The following is a 24,559-nucleotide window of genomic DNA, read 5'->3' on the forward strand; positions in this document are numbered from 1 at the left end:
TAAAGGAGAAGCAGCTGCGTTGTCATGATCCCAGAGGGAGAGGTTTTTCTCTGGTTTTGTGGCTTGGTCCTGCCTGAGGAACACAGAACTGAGGTAAATGAGGAGTTTCCCATGCTTACCTGACCATTATAATCATCTGAAGTTCTTGTCTGTATCAGATTCCTGGGCTCCTCCTCCATCTTCTGAATCCAAGCCACCAGAGGAAAGCCGAGGAATCTGAATTTTATATACTCCAAGAGATGCCCTCAACTGGCTTTGGGGGAAGCACTGCCTTGGAGTGATGTGTCCTAACCTTTAATGTATACAGGTATCCCTTGGGGATCTTGTTAAATAGCAGATTCTAGTTCGGTTGATCTAGAGGGTGGGATTGAAGGCTCTGCATTGCTAACAACCCCCAGGCAATACCCACATAGCTGGTCCATGAACCACACTTTGAGTAACAAGACCTGGATAGTGGTTCTCCAAGTGTGGTCCCAGTCCTCAGCATCGTGTGAGAGTTTGTTAGACACCCGAATTCTTGAGACCCATCTCAGATCTACTAGATCAGAAACTCCATAGGTGGGGCCAGCAATTGCTTTCCACAAGCCCTCCAGGTGTTCTGATGTATAGCCCATATTTGAGTGTCACTCAGCTAGGATAAAGAAATTTCTGACAGAATTGCCTGTGATTGTGTGTTACCTTCAGTCATTAAAATTTAAATAAAATCCCCATCTGATAAAATCTAACCACACATACTGCTACCTTTCCATTAGGGGCTAGTATTCCTGGAGACATGATTTTTTTTTCTTAAAGATTTTATTTATTTATTTATTTATTTATTTATTTAAGGATTTTATTTATTTATTTGCCAGACAGAGATCACAAGTAGTCAGAAAGAGAGCGGGGGCGGGGAGCAGGCTCTCTGCTGAGCAGAGAGCCCGATGTGGGGCTTGATCCCAGGACTCTGGGATCATGACCGGAGCTGAAGGCAGAGGCTCTAACCCACTAAGCCACCCAGGTGCCCTTAAAGATTTTATCTGAGAGTGAGTCAATGAGAGAGAGAGAGAGAGAGAGTGCACAAGCAGAGGGAGGGGCAGAGGGAGAAACAGACTCCCCTGCTGAGCAAGGAGCCTGACTCCAGGCCACATCCCAGGACTGTGGGATCTTGACCTGAGCCCAAGGCAGACACTAAACAGAATGAGGCACCCCCGAGACATGCTTTTTTTTTTTTTTTTTAAATCTTTTTTTTTTTTTAAGATTTTATTTATTTATTTGACAGAGAGAGATCACAAGCAGGCAGAGAGGCAGGTAGAGAGAGAGGAGGAAGCAGGCTCCCTGCTGAGCAGAGAGCCCGATGCGGGGCTCGATCCCAGGACCCTGAGATCATGACCTGAGCCGAAGGCAGCGGCTTAACCCACTGAGCCACCCAGGCGCCCCCCGAGACATGCTTTTTAACACAAAATGGCTCCAGCTCAGACTATGAAGACTTTACTGGGGCTCTGCCAGCTAGGGCACATTCCAGCTCAGGTTCTCCTCTTCTCCTTTCTCCTAGGGAAGGCTGGTTTGAGACTTAAGTCCATGGGCACTTGGTGTGAAGAGCTGGAGAAGCCAGAGTGGAGGCACATCCTGTGTAAGGAAGTTCTAATCAAGATGTTAGAATGGGTGAGGCCATTCTAGGATGTGGCCCATGGCAGGTAGGGGCCTGAACAGAGGCCCACCCTCCTGCTCTGGTCTGCATACTACTCTGATGTCTACCTTCTATCTGACAGGAAAGACTTTCAGACTGGCCTCAAGGTGAGGTCCAAGAAGCCCCTGAGAATTAGTTTAAACACCTAGATTTGCTGCTTATTAGTTTTGTGATCATGTGTAGTTACCTCTAGGCTGGTTTCTCATCCATAAAATGGTACTAGCATGTACCTCACTGAACCACCATTAGGAAACCTACAGGAAGGTGCAAAAGGCCCCGGCCGACAGTAGATGCTCAATAACAGGCTCAATATGAAAATGCACTTCTGGGAAATTTTTCAGGCTAGGTGACCTTGACCAAAACACTTAACTCTCCTTAACCATTTCTCGTCTGTAAGAAAGACCTGACCAGGGGTGCCTGGGTGGCTCAGTGGGTTAAGCCTCTGCCTTCAGCTCAGGTCATGATCTCAGGGTCCTGGGGATCGAGCCCCGCATCAGGATCTCTGCTCAGCAGGAAGCCTGCTTCCCCCCTCTCTCTGCCTACTTGTGATTTGTCTGTCAAATAAATATATAAATAAACCTTTAAAAAAAATTTAAAAAGCACTGACCACTTTGCAGGGGTGCAGTGAGAACTGGGTAAGATGATTTATATGGAGGAGCCTGTATACTCTACCTGGCTACTTCCTGGACTCTCACAAGGCAGGCACCCAAGTGTTTCGGGACTGAACAGGGAGCAAGGAAATGGAAATGGAGAGAGGGAAAAGTAGAGTATGGATGAGTGAAATGTAATCAGTTGGGGCCTGACTCCAGTGACCATCCATGTCGGGTATATTCATGAAGGCTGGAGTGATAGGGGTTTTAAGAGCAACTGTGACCACCAGACCTCCTCCAGCTCAAGAACTGATATCCTGTATTGTCAGGAACTCAGCTTGGTGACCTGTATCTGTCCTCGTGCATTTGCTTCAACTCCTCTCCCAGAAAGAGCAGGGCCTATGACATTTTACAAGTACCCCCCACAGACAAAGCAACCTTGATGGACTACATGGTAGCAGCAGCCCCTGGATCATTCAAAACTAACACAAGGTGGTAGCCTCCTGCTATCACTGGTGAGTACAAAGACAGCCGTTTCTGGAGAAATACAGTCTGGCCTGTTTGAGGAACCCAGGCAAGTGGTTGCAGGTTACTACACGGGGTGGGACCCAGCAACCCCACACAGATGGCAAGGGTGAAATGTGGAACGCCTTTCTGAGACCTTAGCTTTCCTCCTCCATAAACCCTGTGATCGGGCTTCTCACAATTTTTGATTTGAGGGCAATAGAGGTGTGTCAGATAAGCTTGGGGTCCTAGATGGGTTTACTGGTATGACCTTGGGCAAATTATTTATCCAGAGTCTTAATTTCTTCTTGGGTGAGATAATGATCAAGGACGTGAAAATGCCCAGCACAAAGCCCATGTTTAGTGACTTGGTTCCACCCCGAGCCCCAGTGCATGGCTTGAGAGAAATAACACCAGCAATCGGGTTAACAATGAGACATATACAGCTTTATTTAATAATCTGTAAAAAGTTGTACTCTGGCAGAGTACAGCATTCCCTATCTCGGCTGAAAGCAAACATTATGTCTGAAAAGCCCCCTCCTAAGATTCGGAACTGCGTAACCCTGAGCTTACATCTGATGCCCTCAAGAGCTGGGCCCTTGCTGTGTGGCAGCTGGTTTCATCCTCCTCCCAGCAATACTCTGGCTGGCTGCAGCCCCTCGCACAGCAGTCTGCTAAGCACAACTGTAGCTGCACAGGCTGCCCTTACACACCGGCCCCTTCCCTCTCTTCTTTAAGAATTGTCAAGAATCTTTCTGAGAAATAGGTTCTGTACCAACTTCACTTCGCTTCCACTATGTCAGCTGAAGTCAAGGGTGTGCCTGAGACACATGATATTCCGCTGAGGTCTGTGCCTCTTCGCCCTGCTGGTTCTCACCATCTGCATAATTTTCAGGCCACACCTCTCCTTTTTCAGAGGACTGAAGGGTAGAGAAACACTCTTCATCACAGACCCAGGAGGCACTTCTTGGGGCTATCTTGTAAGTGATATCAGACACTGTGGCGACAGCAGCTCTGCTCTGGCACAGCAGAGGCCTGGTATTTTGTTTTCCATCTTCCTGTGCTAAGAGAGGGCAGTAATGATGCCACACTCACTTCTTAAGAAAAACTCCATGTTGCATCAGAACTTCATCATTCATGGGCTTCTAAAAGAATATGTCCCGCCATTTATTTACAGAATAACATATATGAATGCATTTGGACAGGAGGTGACTGGCCACCCTGCCTGCCTCTCTATGTTAACAGGCTCCCTTCTATTGGTCACAGTCAATGTAAACACGATCTTCCACATTTCTCAGAGCTCCTGAAGTCACTGCAAATCGTGTTGACCAATCTGGAACCAAAAGAGAATGCAGTGGCCTGCCCAACCTAGAAACCTGTTCTGTATATTTCCCTTAAAAACACCATTGAAAATGAAAAAGAAAAAAGGTCCCCTTTTTTTTGCAGAAGCTCTACAAGAAAGCGTATCTAAAATCACAGAACTATGCACACACAGACACAGACACGCGTGCTCACACACATACATCAGAATCAAAGAATCTTGTCAGATATGTAGTTGGGAAAGCACAAGGAAAGGCTGACAAGAGAAGATATGGAAATTCGATCGGCTAAAGATGCTGGAATGTTACAGTGATGGCAAGGAAGTGGTTCTTGGTACATACAAAAAGGAGGGCGGGCAGGCAGAGAGAATGATAAATCCAGGATACCAGAGACTGTCAGTTGGCCATGCAGGAGTTAAAGATAGATGCCAGTTTGCTGGATGAAATGTTATATTATGGAGTGGTTGTCTGAAGGAGGGTGGACTTGCATGGTCCAGGGGAGGAGTATCTGCTTAGCAGGACACCTCCATGGTCTGGTGTCTGTCCACAACATCAGGGGATTCAGAGGATTCTTGAGTTCCATCTGACTGATTGCTGGTGACAGATCGGCTGAAGGCACTTTCTCCAGAGCCGATGCTACTCGAGGTTGAGTGGGTTCGTGATCGGGCGAGCCGGGTCATGCTGGCAGATGGTACTGTAAGAAAGAACCAAGGGGACTAGAAGATAGTACCCTGGCTAAGCTTAACTAATCCAGAAATTTCACTAAAGGCTTTGTTTAGCTTTCCCAACCCATTTAAGGTGAGACCCAGGATAACACATAGCCATCTCCCTTTTGTATTATTTGCTTAGGTGAATGGCTATACACAAGGCTGCTTTAATCCTTTGGATCTGGTTGGAATCTTGGCTGATTCTAGTCCACAGAAGAACATGGGGAAACCTAAGTCCAGAGTATAGCCTCTTAGCTATGCCCACGCCATTCATACAGTGATCAGGAAAGAGGCTTTGGGAACCCAAACAGGTAACCAAACCCTACAGTGCATGCAAGACTAAACCAAAACAAAGACAAACCACACAAGTATGAAGGTGTTTCACAAACACAGTGCAAGCCCGATACAACAAGACTACCATCCGTGTCCACAGGCTTCCTTTGCTACCTGGGGAGGAGACATGTATGAAGGTGTGGGTCTAAGGGAGAGCAGGTGGGCCTGGCACCTGCCCTATATGCCCTCTATGCAGGCAGCAAGGTAAAGGATGCCTGCAAGGGAAGGGCTCCGGGGTGGGTGTTTCACTCAGACTACAGTTCCACCGCTTTGATCCTAAGGTCCTTCCAGCTGGGCTGGGACGTGGCCTTACCTGTCATAACCTCCCTGTCTATCTTCCTGAGGCACCAGCCACTCACCCAGCTGTCATTTCAATGCCGGGGTCAAAAGATGCCATCACCTGATGAGTTTTCCAGGCACAGGCTCTGGTACTCCTATTTAGAATCAAGGCTGCCCTTCACGTCCTGTGTCTGGGCTTCATGCAAGGATGAGTAGGTGGCGGCAGAAGAGGGGTCCTGCCTACAAAGTTTCAGCTACTACCGTGACCCTGATTTGGATGATAAGAGGGAACCTGGCTATTACAACCCGCTCCTTTCTTCCTGGGGAACCAGGGCTGGACCTGCAGTCTAACCCTCTTAGGGCACAACGAGCCACGTTCTATCGGGCTCTCACTGCACAGGAAAACCGCGGACATGCTGCAGGCAGCCAATGCAGCCAGGAGAGCGTGGCTGGGAGGCAGGGGCAGGGCCAGCACAGAGGAAGGTACCTGACTCGGTGCTCAGGTGACTGAGCTGCACATACGGGACTGGAAGCAGGATGGACACAGGAAAAGGCAGGTTAGTGACCCAAGAGTGCCAAGTGGCAACCTCGGCTGCCCAGTAAACACTGACAGAATCCTCTAAGCTGGGCATGAATTCTTATGTTAAGGTCTCAGAAAGGAGTTGAGGCTGACTGATGTTTTATCATCATCTGAGACGTTACTTCTCTCATCTAGTCAAGGGCAACTGTTTTCCTCTCCACTATAAACAGCCATCTGTTTTGGATCAGAAATGGGCTGGAAGATGAGCTGTTTCCTACGAAAGGGATAAGAACTGGCTAGGAGAGGGACTTCTCCTCCCAGTGAGCCAGACAGATGTGGGTGTGGGCTCGGTTGGTAGTGGCTCACAGACGGGGATGACACAGCCACTCTAGACGAGACATACAGAGTCTGCCTGCCAGGCACAGGGCTGTATGTACCCAGGGGTCAGCTGCTGCCCAGGCAGCTGTTGTATGACCATTTTCCATGCTTATACTAAAGACAGGAAAAAAAAAATCACCCTACTGGGTAAAGAGCTCTGTACCTGGGTTGAAGAGTTTTTCTTCTTAAGAATTCCAAGAAAGGAGCAAGTGTGGATAGTCTATGACAAATGAGAAAGCTCAGGGGTCTCACAATACAAGAGACCAGGACAGAGGCACACGATATGGAAACATCCTTGGACTCGCTCTAAACTACTATGCAAGTTCATTTCCTGTGGTGGGGCTGATGTAACTGAGGACAACTACCCTTTTCTTCTGAAGTCTCCATTGTGTTTCTCTAGGCCAGGAGTGATTACCAGCTAAGTTCAAATGCAAATCAGATTCACAAGCTTAGCAATATCTAAGCCTCAGTGGTTAAAAACTTGGGCTCTGGAGTCAGACTGCTAGCGTTCTGCAGGTGAACTGTTACCCTGGGAAATGTACTTAGTCTCTTTGAACCTCGGTTTCTTCTTCTATAAAATGGGACTAATGACAGAACTTACCTCTTACGGTTATAAACACTGAATGCCCAGCACAAGGTAAGTGCTTAGTCAGTGTTAGCTCACCTTACGTACATGCACAGATGAATGGTCCATAAACATTTTGGTTTCTACCTCACTTTAGGCTGGCTAGCATAGAGGTTATATGCCCTGGGAAATGTGGGCTCCCCAGATGTCAAAATGACCCCATTATCATTAAATTTTTGCTGGACAGAAAGTTTTGTATTACTCACTGTAGCCCATTCCCTGCAAAAAGTACTTGAAGGCCTCGGTGAGCTTTCCAGGCTAGGAGACAAAATAAGAAAGTATTAATCTTTGCATAGGCAGAGAGGCAGAATCAAATGAGTGCTTTATTTATTTATTTATTTTTTAAGATTTTATTTATTTGACAGAGGGAGATCACATGCAGGCAGACAGAGAGGGGGAAGCAGACTCCCCGCTGAGCAGAGAGCCCGATGTGGGGCTCGATCCCAGGACCCTGAGATCATGACCTGAGCCGAAGGCAGAGGCTTTAACCCACTGAGCCACCCAGGCGCCCCAAATGAGTGCTTTAAAAAAAGAAAACAATACAATAATAAAAAAGCCCCTCCTTACCTGTACTACTTGGGGCAGTCCACCACAGTCTGCCATCTAAAAGAGGAAAAATATAGAAGTGAGCTGGTACTTATACTTAGGGGACATGCCCTGAAAATCCACAAGTCCTTTCAAATAGGACAGGATTGAATTTTAGGTTCCTTAACTTAATGTTTAACTGCAACCAAGTGTATATTTCCTCAATGCACTCTTACACAAAAACTTACAACCTAGCAATAACCTTGGATATAAATCTGAAAAGATTATTTATTTAATACTTATTAATCAGTAAGATGTAGAGCCTGGCCTTCAGGCCTAGGCTGGGAACTTTCCGTTAGGAGTGACAATGAAGTTAACCACCGTCTTCAACTATGGTTCTGACTCCACCTGAAGAATTTACTTTCAGAGTCCTCAAACAGCATGACCCTAACTTCTCAGGGTATCATGCTTCCTAAGTTTCTGCTCAACCCAATATTATCTTCATTCTACAACTAAGGGGATTTCTCCAATGACATGGTGATACCGAATCTGGTCAACTCACTTGGCCAGCCACTTTCCTCTCAAAGCTGGATTTGGTGAGGCTGTCTCTCACTTCATAAATATTCATAGCTGATTATCCTCACATGTGCAAGGATTTTTTTTTTTTAAATAAAGATTTTATTTATTTATTTGACAGACAGAGATCACAAGTAGGCAGAGAGGCAAGCTGAGCCGAGAGCCCGATGCAGGGCTTGATCCCAGGACCCTGAGATTATGACCTGAGCCAAAGGCAGAGGCTTAACCCACTGAGCCACCCAGGTGCCCCGTGGAAAGATATCTAAAGTAGGGTTTTGTTAGCACACACTGGAATTACCCAGAAGACTCATTAAAACTCAGATTCTTGGGTTTCTACTCTAGAAATACTGATTTAATAGGTCTGGGGTGGGGCTTGAGAACTTGCATTTTTCTTTTTTTTTTTTTTCAAAGAGAGAGCATGTGTATGGGGTGTATGTTGGGGTGAGGGTGTAGGGGGTAGGGTCAGAGGGGAAGACTCTTAAGCAGACTCCACATCCAGGGCAGGGCTCAATCTCACGATCCTGAGATCATGGCCTGAGCTGAAATCAAGAATTGGATGCTTAACTGACTAAACCACCCAGGCACTCCAAGAACTTTTTTTTTTTTTTTTAAGATTTTTTATTTTAAATCTTTTTTTTTTTTTTAAGATTATTTATTTATTTGTCAGACAGAAATCACAAGTAGGCAGAGAGGCAGACAGAGAGAGAGGAGGAAGCAGGCTCCCCGCCAAGCAGAGAGCCCGATGCGGGACTCGATCCCACAACCCTGGGATCATGACCTGAGCCAAAGGCAGAGGCTCAACCCCCTGAGCCACCCAGGCGCCCCAGATTTTTTATTTTAGAGAGGCAGAGAGAATCCCAAGCAGACTCCGTGCTCAGCTCAGAGCCCAATGGGGGGCTAGATCCCATTGACCCCAAGATCATGATCTGAGCCAAAGACAAGAGTCAGATGCTTAACTGACTGTGCCACCCAGGTGCCCCAAGCAGTTGTAGTTCTAATAAGCTCCCAGGTGAAGCACATTTTGCCAATTTGCAGAAAACACTATTTCTAAGGCATTATGGCCAACCACACAGGCCCACCTTCTTTTTTCCAGCTGTTATGCATTCTGTACTTAGACAACATCCTATTCAGGCTGACTGGAACTTAAAAAAAGAGAGGGGGGGCACCTGGCAGCCTAGCCAATTGAACATTCAACTTTTGGTATCCACTCAGGTCACGATCTCAGGGTTGGGAGACTGAGCCCCGCACTGGGTGTGGAATCTGCTCAAGATTCTCCCTCTCGGGGCACCTGGGTGGCTCAGTGGGTTAAGCCTCTGCTTTCGGCTCAGGTCATGATCCCAGAGTCTTGGGATCGAGCCCCACATCAGGCTCTCTGCTCAGCAGGGAGCCTGCTTTCCTCCTATCTCTTTCTGCCTGCCTCTCTTTCTACTTGTGAGCTCTCTCTGTCAAAAAAAAAAAAAAAAAAGATTCTCCCTCTCCCTCTGCCCCTCCCCTGCTCACACACACTCTCCTTCTCTCAAAAAAATAAAAACTTCCTTTGAGGTGGGGACTGTTATTTAGCAGATGGGAATGCCACAGAAGGCACAGGAATTGAAGGTTAATGTTAAAATCTGACATAAAACACTAACACACGCAGAGAGAATATTAGGAGGGACTGTTTGCAAGCTTGCTGCCTATCAAGTAGTTGGAGAGTCAGTTCAACTACACTGTTGCAGTGGGCATTTCTGCCCAGAAAAAACTACATCTACAGCTACTGCAGAGCTCAGTTTTGCACTTTCAAAATATTGATTCAAACCTATACTGAAAAACTATTTGAAACCATATACTTTTAAAATAACATCCCTATTTTGGACCAGTTTGTCAACCACCTGGACCCCAGAACATTCTGCATTCTGTCACCTCAGAGCATTAACCTCATGTCGTATTTCCAGGAACTACAGCCTGCTTTTGGTGACAGCACTTCCCTTTCAAGCCACTTCAAAGAGAAAGGGAAGAAAGCAGAGGTCTTTCAGACCGAGAAAGTAGCAGTAAGCAACATAAGATCAGCACTTAAATACAGTAATCCATACTCAAATCACAGTGCCAGGCCCCTGTACACTTTACGACAGACTGTAGAAAAAACAAGGTTGACACTCTTACCTGGTACAATGAAAAGGGAGAGAAACCTGACATTAACTAGAAATCCAGTATAAGAGTTGCTCTCTATTTGCCCTAAGAGAAAGGAAATGCACCCACCCTCATATCAGAATTGTTATTGGAAGCTCCCTAATCAATACAATGGGACATAGCTTGTAAATAATTCCCATTCATCCTAATTCTCACAAAATTAAATAATGCTTATGAAGTTTTTAATAACATGGTTAGATTCTCATGTCAAAAAGTTGAGGAGGGACACCTGGGTGGCTCAGTAAATGTCTGCCTTTGGCTCAGATCATGATCCCAATGTCCTGGAACTGAGTTCTGCATGGGGTCTGTGCTCAGTGAGAAGCCCCCTTCTCCCTCTGCCTGCCACTCCCCCTGCTTGTTCTCTCTGACAAATAAATAAAATCTTAAAAAAACAAACAGACACAGGGCTATAAATATCCTGACCTTAATGATATAAAAAGTATACAGGAAAAAACCCCCATTTTTTTTTCTTTCTTTTGGAGAGTGAGCACAGGGGTTGGGGGTAGGGGCAGAGGGGCAGAATGAGAGAGAGAGAATTTTAAGCAGGCTCCATGTCCAGTGCAGAGCCCAAAGTGGGGTTCAATCTCATGACCCTGAGATCATGACCTGAACTGAAATCAAGAGTTGGATGCTTAACTGACTGAACCACCCAGGCACCTCAAGACATCAGTATTTTTACCAGAGGGGAACTATGGGTGGTAGGATTATAGTCATTTTGATTGATTTTATCCTTTACTTTTCTCTATTTCCCAATTTTCTTCTTTTTTTTTTTTTTAAGATTTTATTTATTTATTTGACAGACAGAGATCACAAGCAGGCAGAGAGGCAGGCAGAGAGAGAGGGGAAGCAGGCTCCCTGCTGAGCAGAGAGCCCAATGCAGGGCTCGATCCCAGGACCCTGAGATCATGACCTGAGCTGAAGGCAGCGGCTTAACCCACTGAGCCTCCCAGGCGCCCCTCTATTTCCCAAGTTTCTAGAGTGAGAATATATTCAGGAAATTTTTTAAAAAGAGAGAGAATCAAAGAGAGAAGCTTTCCTTCTTTCTGGGCAACTATTGCAGAAATAAAGAGTATTTTGAGCCATGTATAATTTACTAACAAATTCACTGGCAATAAGGAAAAAAGCACTTTACCTTTAGCAAAGTTGTGTTTATAGGGTTCAGGCGAGAGTTGCATTCAACCTTAAGAAAAGAAAAAAAGAGAAAACAATTATGATCACTAGAAAAATAAGAAATAGCTTGGCACAAGAATGATCTTCCCATATCAACAGCTCAGTTTGGAGATGGCTGAATCAGCCAAAGAAATTACCAAAATACAAAGTAAGAGATATATCATGTACTTGGTATCTGATTTCTTAGTAAATCTAAAAGTCTGGCTAAACTTCATTTCCTGAACCTGTTGCGAGTACTTAAAGAACCTTATGTTGAATCTAATTTCTCCTACTGGCTACATAACTTGGGGGCTAGCTACCTATTTTAAAATGTGAACTGGACCGTGGCACTCACCTGCCGGGATTCTGATGGGTTCCCAGTACAAATGGTCCTGACCAAGCCCAACCCCTCAATCCCCATGCCCCCTTACCCCTTCCCTGTATCCTGGGTTTGCCTTTCTGCACACCCTCTTTTCTGACTCAAGGTCGTTCACTATTCCACCTAAATATTGATTACTCTGATTTTTCTCTCATAGCAATTATCCTAATTAAGAGTTACAACCTGTGTGTTTACATGTTTGGTATCCTATACTTCATGGTATACCCACGAAGGCAGGGACCTTAAAGAAAAGCTTTTACTGAGATAATCTTTAGGTTCAGCAATGTTTTGTGGCTAATTTAATCAATGAAATCTCTTCTTTTACACACGCTTGTCAAGCATACACATACAAAACACTGCTAGGAGTCTGGTATCCATTAGGGTGAAAACATAGAATTCAAAGCTGAATGATATCACTTCGAAATTTCACAACTGAGCTGAGGACAGAAGGATGAGCAGGATTTCAAGAGACACAGTAAACAGAAGGGGTGGGTGTTTGAAGGCATCCGGAGTTGTGGGAAAGCATAAGCAAAGAACCAGGAGACATGAAGTGGATGTACAGGGCGTGTGGGGTTACAGAGGTGTGGCGTGAAGATGCACTGCAAGGCATGTCTGGGAGGTAGACTGGAGCTGACCATGGAAGGCCAAGGAGCCATGGAAAGTTTCTGAGGTAAATGGATTTGTTTTAGTAAAGTAACCAGCAGTGGCTGTATGACAGACTACAGAGGCAATAAGCCAGTTAGGGAGTTATTAAAATTACCTAGGCAAGAACCAGTAATCCAGCTGAACTCTGGGGATTGCTGATGGGCAGGTATACAAAACTCTTCTATTATCAGGGGATGATCTAAAAACCAGGATCACCAAACCAGTTTTTGCTCTATACAAATGACAATGTAGGCAGGGATAAGCAAATGTACCAGGGTACTACAGAATATCATTAACTCTAAACTGTAGAATTTAAAAACTGGATCCCTAACTGCTAAGCACAATGCTTAGAACATAGTAGATACATAATATTTTCTTGAAGAATGAAATCCCCCATCTGGATTTAATATAATAAGTCATGCTTTCCTTGGTTTACCACTTTGTAATTTCTTTAGCTCTCTATGAAGTCTCCATATCTCGTAAACCAAACTCAATGGTTGGTTTTTTGACATGTCTATTCTCTGTCTAGGTCCCCAAATGCAGATACATCATCTTATTCATTTTTGTATTCCCCCACAGCATCGAGCAAATAAGCAGCTCAAAAAATGAGGCTGAATAAGTAAGCAAGAATAGTTAGCAAAAATGACCAAAACTTGAGAAGCTCCTTCCTGTTCTTCGATGCATGGAGAGTCCTCTAATTCCTACCAATTTGTGGGATAAAATGCTAGCTCTCACAAGCCAGAAACTGTCTGTAAGAGCATCTACTCTGTGATACAGACAGGGCTCCTGGGGTTCTTATCTACAAATGCTGAAGATGAGGAAGTCAGAAAACAAGACCTTATCTGTACTGGCCAATCTATCTAGTCTTGAAAGATGATTGGAAATGTTGCTTTAAGTCCATGCAAGTTTAAAAAAATAACTCAGCATTATTAGAAAATTCTAAGGAAGGGTATTTTCTAGAAACAACACTGTTTTCTTGTTTTATGTCACATGTTTACAAAGAAAAAAAATTTAAGTAATATCCACATCCAATGAGGGGCTCAAACTCACAACTCTGAGATTAAGGGTCATATGCTCCACCGACTGAACCAGTCAGGTGCCCCTGAAGAAATGTTTTTTCTTTTTTGTTTTTATTTTAAAGATTTTATTTATTTATTTGACAGACAGGTCACAAGTAGGCAGAGAGAGAGGGGGAAGGAGGCTCCCCGCTGAACAGAGAGCCCGATGCGGGGCTCGATCCCAAGACCCTGGGATCATGACCTGAGCCGAAGGCAGAGGCTCAACCCGCTGAGCCACCCAGGTGCCCATGAAGAAATGTTTTTGATAGATATTTTTTAGTAAGTATCTCCACCTTTTTAGCCAGAAAAGACTGACCTTTGTAAAACTCCTTCATGATGAATTGGGATCATCACTACAACTTTATCATCTTTCGGGAATTTGTTTTGTTTTGTTTTTTTGTTTTTGTTTTTTTTTGGACTCGAGGGTCATGTCCCTCTGTGTTAAAGCCATGCCATGTATTTTATACCAGACACAGAATGTTTTACAGGATGATTCAGGGAGGTATGAATATATCATCCCACCTACTTCACCCTACGCTTACCCTGCCTCATAAACCTTCCCTCTTATGTCTACCCCCATGATTAGCTACTAGACTTCCTTTCCCAAAAGCCTTACTCCCTAATGTCTTTCTCTAAACAGGGCAGAAGTGAAGCCTGCCAAAGAAAACTAGGTAATCTCACACAGATACCTATTTATATTACATACACTGTGGGGAAAACAAGTAAACTCTAATAGATGTATGAAAAACTGTCAACTTCATTTGTAATTTAAAATGCACATTAAACAGTGGGACACCATTTTTAACCTACTAAATTAGTAATAAAATTTAAAAATCCAATGTTGGACAAGATGCTGTGAAACAGACACTCTCATACAATGCTGGTGCCAACACAGTGTTATGTCCTTTCTGGAAAGGAATATGGCAAATATTATAAAAAATTTTGCAAGGATTTATGATTTTTTTTAAAAGATTTTATTTATTTATTTGACAGAGATCACAAGCAGGCAGAGGGGCAGGCAGAGAGAGAGGAGGAAGCAGGCTCCCCGCTGAGCAGAGAGCCCGATGCAGGGCTTGATCCCAGGACTCTGAGATCATGACCTGAGCCGAAGGCAGTGGCTTAACCCACTGAGCCACCCAGGCGCCCCAGGATTTATGATTTTTGACACATTAATTCCACTTCTAGAAATCTATCCCAGGGAGATGATCAAGAAATCGCTATCGATGTTCAATAGCAACATTATTAATGGTGCAATATCTGATATCATCAACTGGAAAATGAGGTTAAACAAAGGTACATTTACAAGACTAAATATTATACAGAGGTGAGGTGCCTGGGTGGCTCAGTGGGTTAAAGCCCACTGAAGGGGAGCCTGCTTCCTCCTCTCTCTCTCTGCCTACTTGTGATCTCTGTCTGAGATAAATAAATAAATAAATAAATAAATAAATAAAATCTTTTAAAAAGATTTTATTTATTTATTTGACAGACAGAGATCACAAGTAGGCAGAGAGGCAGGCAGAGAGAGAGGGGGAAGCAGGCTCCCTGCTGAGCAGGGAGCCCGATGCGGGGCTCAATCCCAGGACCCTGAGATCATAACCTGGACCCAAGGCAGAGGCTTTAACCCACTGAGCCACCTAGGTGCCCCTAAATAAATAAAATCTCTAAAAAAATATTATACAGAGGTCCTGACTTTATAATATGGAAAAAGCCTATCAAAAATGCTATCAATAATCAGGTCCTCAATCTTTCATGTTTAATATCACCCAGGGTATGTTAGAGGAAAAGATAATAGTTTACCTTTGGGTAAGAGGATTATGATGTTTCCTCCTGTCCTTCTATTTTTTTTAACTTTTTCATATTTTCTACAATGAGCATGTATTATTTTTAACAGTGTATTATATACTTGAGGAAGAGGCAGAGGAAAACATATAGGCTCTCAGCAGCCTTCCAGCCTGATACAGTTCCAGATGTATAGGGACCGCAGAAGGCCAAAGGGCTGTCAGAAATCTGACCATAAGCAAATGGTGTTTAGTTATGCTACTTGCCACAAAGTCAACTAAGCAATCAAAGGTAATACTGATCCCTTCTGATGAAGTCTAGTGGTTGATGAGGAATTCCTTTTCCAAAACTGGGTAATAAAGAGCAAACTCTGACAGACATAATCAGAAATAACAAAGATGACTGTTTACCAACTGTTTCTAGTGTGCCAGCAGTGTGCTGTATACATTTTACTGCATTTAATCTCATTTATCTTCACAGCATCAGGACATACTTACCACAGCCTCAACTGCAGGTGAACTGTCCCCTACCACCAATAGAGTAGAACACCTGGGGAAAGGCAAAATTAAGAGGTGACATTCTGCAAACAGCACCTATATTCCACCAAATACTGAGTTAGTTTATGAAAGGCAAAGATATTTAGCAACTTACTAGGGAAACTGAGGGACTTACTTTAATGTCTTCGATTTGTTATCGTTTTGGCCCAGCAAGGGTCTTTCAATCTCTAGGTCTCTGCGTCTAGAAAAACAAAGGAAGCAAGACCCCTTTCAGGAAAAATCATAGCAACTCAGATTATTTTCTGGTTGTGAAAACCAGTATCAAGGAATCTGAAACTATCTTTCCTTCACACCTGATGAGGGAAGGGACCCCTGTGCACTTTGTTCATGAGCTGCCATTTTAGTAGCATCCTGAGTGGTACAGAGTAGGAACAAGGCTCCTGGCTCAAACCTGAGGGGCACTATGGGATGCCAGAAGTTTAGAGGCAACTTCAAAACTCAACAGCAATTCTTCTGAAATCCTCAAGTTGTAGTGTTTAATTTTCCAACTAGTTTATAGGAACAAATTCCTTAAGAGAAGGGGAACTTTGGTGGGGGGGCAGGGGGGGGAACTTGTAACTAACATAGTTTAGTGCAGTACTTAAATCTTTCTGATTTCAACTGAAAATATGCAGGCTCTGTAATACAGAGAAAGGAGTTGGAGACAAGGTTCAAAATCTCTGGGTGAATTTAGGTAAGTTACAGCTGACCCATTTTCTCAATCTTTTCCCATGTACTCAGAAAGCTAGGAGGAATGAATATGTTTGACCTTGGAAAAACTGGTCCCAAGATAAGAATCCAATTCTCTCAGTGACTGGGGGAGATACGACAGTAGGTTTAGGAACATGCACGAACAAAAGAGAATTTACTAGTGCCCATGTGTTAGTTTTGGCTGGTAACAAGATGTCAGCAAAAAAAAAAAAAAACTGAATCAAAGCCTAAGACTTCTATTCTTTGCCTCTTCTCCATGTATTTTTCTGTCCTGCCTCACGTTACGTGTATATTTTTGTGTGTGTAACTTAGGTACTTTTCTTTAAATCTCAAAACATCTTAAACTACAAATGGTATTTGAATGTGCCCAAAACAGCCTTCAGTTCATTTTTTTCTTTTCTTTTTTTTTTTTTTTTAAAAGCAATCTCTACACCCAACATGTGGCTTGGACTCATGACCCCAAAATCAAGTCGCACACTCTACCAACGGAGCAAGCCAGGTGCCCCCATTCATTTTCCCTGAAAGCTGTCTTCCTAGTCTGATAGCCCTCCCTCTTTTACTGTGGTGCAACAGCAGGAAAATCATCTCATGACACAACACTGAAAAAAGTAGTGTATTTCCCCTTCCCCTCTCCCTCAAATGTCCATTATCTTTTTGGACCCAGTTTACATTTAAGTGGAGGAATAGGAAATAACTGTACCCGTTATAAGAACCCAGGAAGAGCTGTAGGTTTTCTTGATTGATATCTTGGGCAATATGCAGCCTGTAGGTTTGAATCAGGTCCAAGTTGGCCTGCAACTCTTCCTAGAACAATTGAAAAGAGATACAAGGTAAACATCTGAGCTACAATACAAGCCTATGTTGCTTGGTTTGCATTCTCAATGTTCAAAGACATTTCTCTCTGCTCAAGATGGGAAATGGGACAGAGCCTGGGGTCTACCCTCATACTGGTAGGCTGAATGACTGAAGTCTTTATCTGCAGTAAACTGGTTTAGTGCCATATTCTGTGTCAGATGAGGGCACAAAGACTCTATTATGGCAAAGGCTAGTCACCGACTCCAGGCCAAATGTAAAAACTTAGAGATTTGTTCTCAACTTCCTTCTTACCTGCAGCACCCAGAAACTGCACTGGACTTGGATTCAAATACTAGCTGTGCAACTCAGACAGGTCACCTAACCATTCAGAACCCTAGTTTCCTTATTTGTGTTTTTTGCATGTTCTGCCACTCCTCATAAAACATGAAGATAATAACCAGAGATACCTGACAAGGTTGTTTTATTTATTTATTTTTAAAATAGGCTCTACGGGGGCGCCTGAGTAGCTCAGTGGGTTAAGCCTCTGCCTTCGGCTCAGGTCATGATCCCAGGGTCCTGGGATCGAGCCCCGCATCGTGTTCTCTGCTCAGCAGGGAGCCTGCTTCCTCCTCTCTCTCTGCCTGCCTCTCTGCCTACTTGTGATCTCTATCTGTCAAATAAATAAATAAAATCTTTAAAAATAAATAAATAAATAAATAATAAAATAAAATAGACTCTACGCCTAATGTGGGGCTTGAACTCATGACCCTGAGATCAAGAGTCCCGATCTCTACAGCCAAGTGCCCCTGACAAGGCTGTTTTAGAGATTAGATAAGAAAAGTTATAGGGGCACCTGGGTGGCTCAGTGGGTTAAGCCGCTGCCTTCGGCTCAGGTCATGATCTCAGAGTCCTGGGATCAAGCCCCGCATCGGGCTCTCTGCTCAGCGGGGAGCCTGCTTCCTCCTCTCTCTCTGCCTGCCTCTCTGCCTGCTTGTGATCTCTCTGTCAAATAAATAAATAAAATCTTTAAAAAAAAAAAAAGTTATATGAACTGTAAAGTGGAAAATAAATGGAAGGTGGGGCACCTGGCTGGCTCAGTTGGTAGAGCGAGTGACTCCTGATCTCAGGGTTGTGAGGTCAATCCTCATGCTGGATGTAGAGAAAACTTAAAAAAATTTTTTTTAAAAAGGGAAGGTAACATTTTTCTTAATAGCTATAAATCTATATAATTAACTTATCTGTACTGATATAATATAATCAGCATATCACTTATTTATATATTATCGCTTAGTAATATCCATAGAATTATGTATTACATTCCATTTACATTTTATTAAGTCAATTTATCATTTAATCTTACTGCTATTATTAAAGGTATAAAATAAGAGAGAAACAAATGATTTATACAGGGAAGTGAGTCTTCCTCCCCCACCACCCACTGTCCAATGGTCCCTCTCTTGCTGGCCTTCTCAGGTCATCAGAACAGTTGCCAGGTGGTTGTATACATAAGCATACATGTACATAGCTATACACGTGTACACAAGCGCACACACACCCAGCAAGCAGTTTTAAGCAGAAGGGAAAATATCTGCTTTGGAGGGAAGAAATGGATCAGGGATAGTAAGAGAGCCAGTTAATCCAGGGCAGTATGTCAAGGTCACCATCAAACCTCATAGGGAAATACAGATAAGAAGAACATCTGTTTGCATTCTGACTACCATATAGGTAAAGTGAGCCAAGAATACAGTTGAAAACTGATCAAATGGATCAGAGTCTACCTGAAACTAAATGGTACTACCATCATTCTGAGGAAATACAGTAAAGGGTAAAGAAATTATAATAAGAAAAGCAAACAACAAATGTAGCACACAGTAATCAGAGATGACATATGTAGCCAGCTCTCCCTTCAAGGTCTGGAGAGAAGCCCGAGGAGCAAAGTTTGAGATAAAAGAGGGAAGAAATGATAATGGAACAAAAGACGTACAACTGGCTTAAGTGTTACTGGAACTTGTTAGGTAAAGCTGTTAAGTATAAACTGCCTCCCCACCCCCCACTTTTCTTTTTTTTTTAAACACAAATTGTGTTCTGCTACACAGACTGTCCTACACTTTGCTTCTTCTCTTAAAGTATTAGAGAGCATTCCTTATCAGGACATATGGAGTTGCCTTGTTTACTTATACTACTTGGTTCTCTACAACCTTACTAATACAAATGGCCATTCTTTTTAATTTTTGCAAATTTGACAGATAAAAAAGAGCTATCACTACGGCTGTTTTTTCCTATTGGTGAAAATGAGATCATTCATGTTTCAAAACCTTTTTGTTTCCATTTCAAAATATTAGAAGCAAACACAGTTGCTTGCTTAAATTTTATTTTCCTAAAAGTTTATTTATTTATTTAAGTCATGTCTATATCCACCGTGGGGCTCAAACTCACAATCCTGAGATTGAGTTGCACACTTCGACTAAGCCAGTTTCACCTCTTTTCTCACAAGGACAAAGCCAACAGGAAAAACATTTTGAAAGTGGGAAAGCAGAAGAAAGACTAAAATCATTCATTTCACAGATTTGGTAAGGCTGCTAGGCTAGGCTGGCAGCGGGGATAGTGAAAGAAATCCATGAACATGTACTAAGTAGCCCGGAAAGGCTCAAGATTTTTAGGCACCAGTTCTCTCTGCAAGCAGAGGGTAAAGATGGGGCTAACAAAAGGAGGTTAGTTTCAAGTTCTGTTAAATAAAAATGTAACACCAGGAAGACAAACAATTACGTAGACAAACAATCAATACACAAAGCAAAAACAAACAACTGAAAGGAGAAATAGAAAATTCAACAATAATAGTCCATAACTTTATTTATTTAAAAGATTTATTTGAGAGAGAGAGAGAGAGGCAGAGACAGAGAGCATGAGCAGGGCAAGGGACAGAGGGAAAGGGAGAAGCAGACTCCCTGCTGAGCAAGGAGCCCCATGTGGGGCTTGATCCCAGGACCCTGAGATCATGACCTGAGCCAAAGGCAGCTGCTCAACTGACTGAGCCACCCAGGCGCCCCAGTAACAGTTTGTAACTTTAATACCTCACTTTGATTTATGGGTGAATAATGAGGCAGAAGATCACAAGGAAAGAGAAGAATTGAACAACACTGTAAACCACCAGACCTGACAAAACACCCAGAGTACATACACTCCACTTAATGGGAGCAGAATGAATACACATCCTTCTCATGTGTACATGGAACAGAAAGGACACATTAGGACCACAGAATAAACCTTAATACATTCAAAAAGGAATGAAATGTTAAGTATATCCTCTGACTGCAATGGAATGAAATTAGAAATCAGTAACAGAGGGGTGCCTGGGTGGCTCAGTGGGTTAAGCCTCTGCCTTCAGCTCAGGTCATGATCTCAGGGTCCTGGGATTGAGCCCTGCATCAGGCTCTCTGCTCAGCAGGGAGCCTGCTCCCCACCCCCTCTGCCTACTTGTGATCTCTCTCTCTCTCTCGTTCTCTCTCTAATAAATAAATAAATAAATCTTAAAAAAAAAAAAAGAAGAAGAAGAAGAAATCAGTAACAGAAGGAAATCTGGGATATTAAACACATACTCCTAAATAACTAATGGATTAAAGAATCACAAGGAAATTAGAATATACTTTTGAGATAAATGAAACTGTCAGAACTTATGGGCTGCAGCTAATGTGGTGTTGAGAGGGAAATTTACAGCTGTAAATGCCTATATGAAAAAAAGAAAAAAGATCTCAAGTCCACAACTAGACTTTCACCTTAAGAATCTAGAAAAAGAGGGGAGCATGGGTGGCTCGGTTGGTTAAGCATGTGACTCTTTATCTCGGCTCACGTTTTCATAGCAGGGTTGTGAGTTCGAGCCCCACACTGGGCTCTGTGCGGGGCATGGTGGAGCCTGCTTAAATAAAAGAAAGAAAATAAAAGAAAGAAACCAGAAGTATAAGAGGAAACGTAAAGCAAGCAGAAGGAGGGCAATAATAACAATTAGAGTGGAAATAAATGAAATAGAGAATTTTAAAAGAACAGGAAAAAAACCCCAATAAAGCCAGCAATTGACTGGTTAGACTGACAAAGAAAAGAGGTAAGACTCAAATTATTAAAATCAGGGAGGGAAGAGGAGACATTAGTTTCAATTTTACAGAAATAAAAAGAATTATAAAGGAGTATTATCAATGATTTATGCCAACAAATTGGGTATCTGAGATGAAATGGACAAATTTCTAGAAAGACACAAACCACCTATAAAGCATCTCAAGAAATAGAAGATTTGAATAGACCTTTAATAAGTAAAATCATTAAACTAGTAACATAAAAAGTATCCACAAAGAAAAGCTTTGGCTCAGATGGTGTCATAGTGAATTCTACCAAACATTTAAAGAAGAATAGACAGCAATCCTTCCCCAACTCTTACAAAAAATAATTTGATACTTATCAGCTCATTCAGAATCTTATTATCCAACTTACTCCTCCCTCTGAAAAGAGGACTGGGGTTTCCTCTTCCACCCCATATTTATCCACACCTGTCATTTCCTCTATAGACTTACCACTAAAAAACATAGGAATGAACAAGATAATCTCTAAGGTTTTTTGAGCATTGATATTTGTTTTAAACATTTTGGCTTCTTTTTTCTCTGAAATTTCTATTTCTGTGAAGACTTTCCCAGACTTCATTATGGCTCTGAAGATGTTTGCTGAGGCACGTGATGTTGTCAAACATTACAGACGGCATGCTGCTGACAGAGAACAGGTGGTGGGGGAGGGGATTCTGTCTTCCTTCATCTCTTCAAATGCCAAGAGCCATGGGGCACTGAGTTAATGCCTGTCCCCTAAGATTGGCCTTTGCTGGGCCCCCTGCATCACACTCTGCACTGGAACTGGCACCCATGAGGATCAGGTGAATTCTACGGTACCCCCTCTTTCCTGAGGTAAATAAGGCTTTGCTGCAAGCCAACTAACAGCTGTCCTGGTTGGAATAGGCACTTACCTGACCAAAGTGATGAGCCAAAATAATGTCCACAACATTGGTGGTCAAGCCTGAGAGCTAAAAAGATAAAAGCTTTGTGTCAAGGGAGTTAAGCATACATAATTCCCAAGTTGTCCACTTATGATTAGTGCACTTTATTTCACAAATTATCCCTCAACAAACAAAAGCACAACGCAGTGTCACACAGTTTCATGAGATGGTGGTTTCAAGATACATGAGAACAAGAACAAATGGTCTCCCTTCCAGGGAAATAATATCACCTGCTTTGAAATAGGTGGCTAGAGGGGCGCCTGGGTGGCTCTGTTGGTTAAGCATCTGCCTTCACCTCAGGTCATGATCTCATCCTCTCCCTCTACCCCTCCCCCACCTTGTGTTCTCCCTCATTAAAAAAAAAAACACCACTTTTTTATTTATCCGACAGAGAGAGCACAAGCAGGCAGAGCAGTAGGCAGAGGGAAAGGGAGCGGGAGAAGCAGGCTCCCCAGTGAGCAAGGAACCAGATGCCAGGACCCTGGGATCAACTTGAGCCAAAGGTAGATGCTTAACCGACTAAGCCACCCAGGAGCCCCTAAAAAACAACAAACAAACAAACAAACAAACAGGAGGCTAGAAGAAATGCTGCTCATTCTTTCTCTGAAAACTTAAGACCTAGAACTCTTGCTATTAGCTACTTCATTCCTGCCTATATTTCTGCATTTACACTGGATTCATGGCTAATAAGGATGGACTTACAACTACTCCCAAGCCATCCAAGAGACAAAAATGATTTTTTTTCTTTCCTCCAATTTTCGCTATCTTCATTTCAGGGAGTGGGAGGAAATTGCTATGTTTACAGAATGTTCTTGCGTTTTGAACATTTTTCTCCTAATTTTTTCCATTTCAAAATGATGCAGAGCACAGTCTAATAAATGCAGCAATCTGTGCAAATCTGCAGCCTGCTAGTCTATTTTCAGAAAAATTTCCAACTCAAATTATGTTGCTGATTCCCTGTAGCCTTCTTCCTCGGTTTTATGCTTCATTCCTACTGCTGCTGACTTGGATGAGAGGTGAAGTGGTGAACTGGGAGTGCAGATGGAGAAGAGGAGAGGATGAGAGAGACGTGGATATGGGTAGAACAAGATTACATGGTCCCAGAAAGATTAAGGAAGAAAGAAGCCCAGAAATCTTCAGAGGGGTTACCAATGATCAAACCGTTATAAATTAAAGATAATTGGGATTATAACCATTCATGTTTAATACTCATAAGGTCATTCTTAAGTTTCGTAACAATTTTATTAGGCTATTACACATTATTTATTATACATTATTGAATGTTCAAGTAAATTTTAACATAAGTACATAACTAGATAGGAATCAGAACAAATTTTAAGTAAGTCAGATTATAAGAAAAAATTTCCACAGCATCTGGCAACAGCATCATTAATACATTTCACCCAAAGCTAGAGTATGCATATTTCTCTAGAACTTAAGTATGGGAAGAAATGGATAAATTTTTTACAATCTAGTCTACTGGTAGGTGGAGTATTCTTAACATACTGTGTTATGTTAGTTTCAGGTGTATAACACAGTTATTCAACAATTACATACATTGCACAGTGCTCATCAAAGTAAGTGTAATCTTAATCCTCTTCACCTATTTCACCCATCCCCCCACCCACCTCCCCTCTGGTAACCATCTGTTCTCCAGTTACGAGTCTGTTTTCTCATTTGTCTTTTTTTTTCTGCCTTTGTTTGTTTTGTTTCTTAGAATTTCAGTAGGTGGGGTGGAATATTTTAACATTTTAAAGTAATTTAAAGGCAATTCATGCTTATCATAGAAAATTAGAAAAATACAGAATATGAAAAAGAAAATAAAAATCATCTGTAATGCTACCATCCAAAGACATAACTGCTAGTAACAAATTCTTTTCCCTTTTTCTTTTTCTTTTTTTAAATATATATAGTGGGTAAGACCAGAATTTTTATTAATATTTTTTAAGGATTTTATTTATTTATTTGACATAGAAACAAATGGACAGAGGGAACACAAGGAGGGGGATTCGGAGAGAGAGAAATGGGCCTCTTGCTGAGAAGGGAACCTGATGCTGGGCTGAAGACAGAGCAGCAGGCAGAGGGAGGGGGGTAGCACACTCCCCACTGAGCAAGGAGCCCAATAAGGGGCTCAGAGGGCTTGATCTTGATCCCAGGAGCCTGGGATCATGACATGAGCCAAAGGCAAAGGCTTAACAACTGAGCCACCCAGTCGCCCCTGATTTTGTTTTTTAATGTAATCTCCACACCCAATGTCGGGCTTGAACTCACAACTCTGAAATGAAGAGGT

The 24,559-nt window shown here is 42.7% G+C and overlaps 1 protein-coding gene across 6 annotated transcripts in view; it reads right to left on the reverse strand.

Moving 5' to 3' along the window:
- Positions 1 to 3,180: 3,180 nt before the first annotated feature.
- The window catches only part of NDRG3 (NDRG family member 3), a 76,631-nt gene continuing 55,252 nt past the window's right edge, over positions 3,181 to 24,559 (reverse strand). For 3 of the 6 annotated variants that reach the window (XM_047745713.1, XM_047745711.1, XM_047745712.1), the window contains 9 exons: positions 22,240 to 22,296; positions 17,146 to 17,249; positions 15,871 to 15,936; positions 15,696 to 15,747; positions 11,321 to 11,368; positions 7,489 to 7,524; positions 7,128 to 7,179; positions 5,886 to 5,924; positions 3,181 to 4,773 (listed from right to left, as the gene is read on the reverse strand). In XM_047745713.1, the coding sequence (XP_047601669.1) occupies positions 4,592 to 4,773; positions 5,886 to 5,924; positions 7,128 to 7,179; positions 7,489 to 7,524; positions 11,321 to 11,368; positions 15,696 to 15,747; positions 15,871 to 15,936; positions 17,146 to 17,249; positions 22,240 to 22,296 (636 nt within the window). In that variant the 3' untranslated portion in view covers positions 3,181 to 4,591. Of the gene's footprint in view, positions 4,796 to 5,885; positions 5,925 to 7,127; positions 7,180 to 7,488; positions 7,525 to 11,320; positions 11,369 to 15,695; positions 15,748 to 15,870; positions 15,937 to 17,145; positions 17,250 to 22,239; positions 22,297 to 24,559 lie in introns of all 6 variants that reach the window. The other 3 variants (XM_047745715.1, XM_047745714.1, XM_047745716.1) reach the window with 2 other exon arrangements.

Source organism: Lutra lutra, chromosome 9 (genome assembly GCF_902655055.1).
Source record: "Lutra lutra chromosome 9, mLutLut1.2, whole genome shotgun sequence".
Lineage (NCBI taxonomy): Eukaryota > Metazoa > Chordata > Mammalia > Carnivora > Mustelidae > Lutra > Lutra lutra.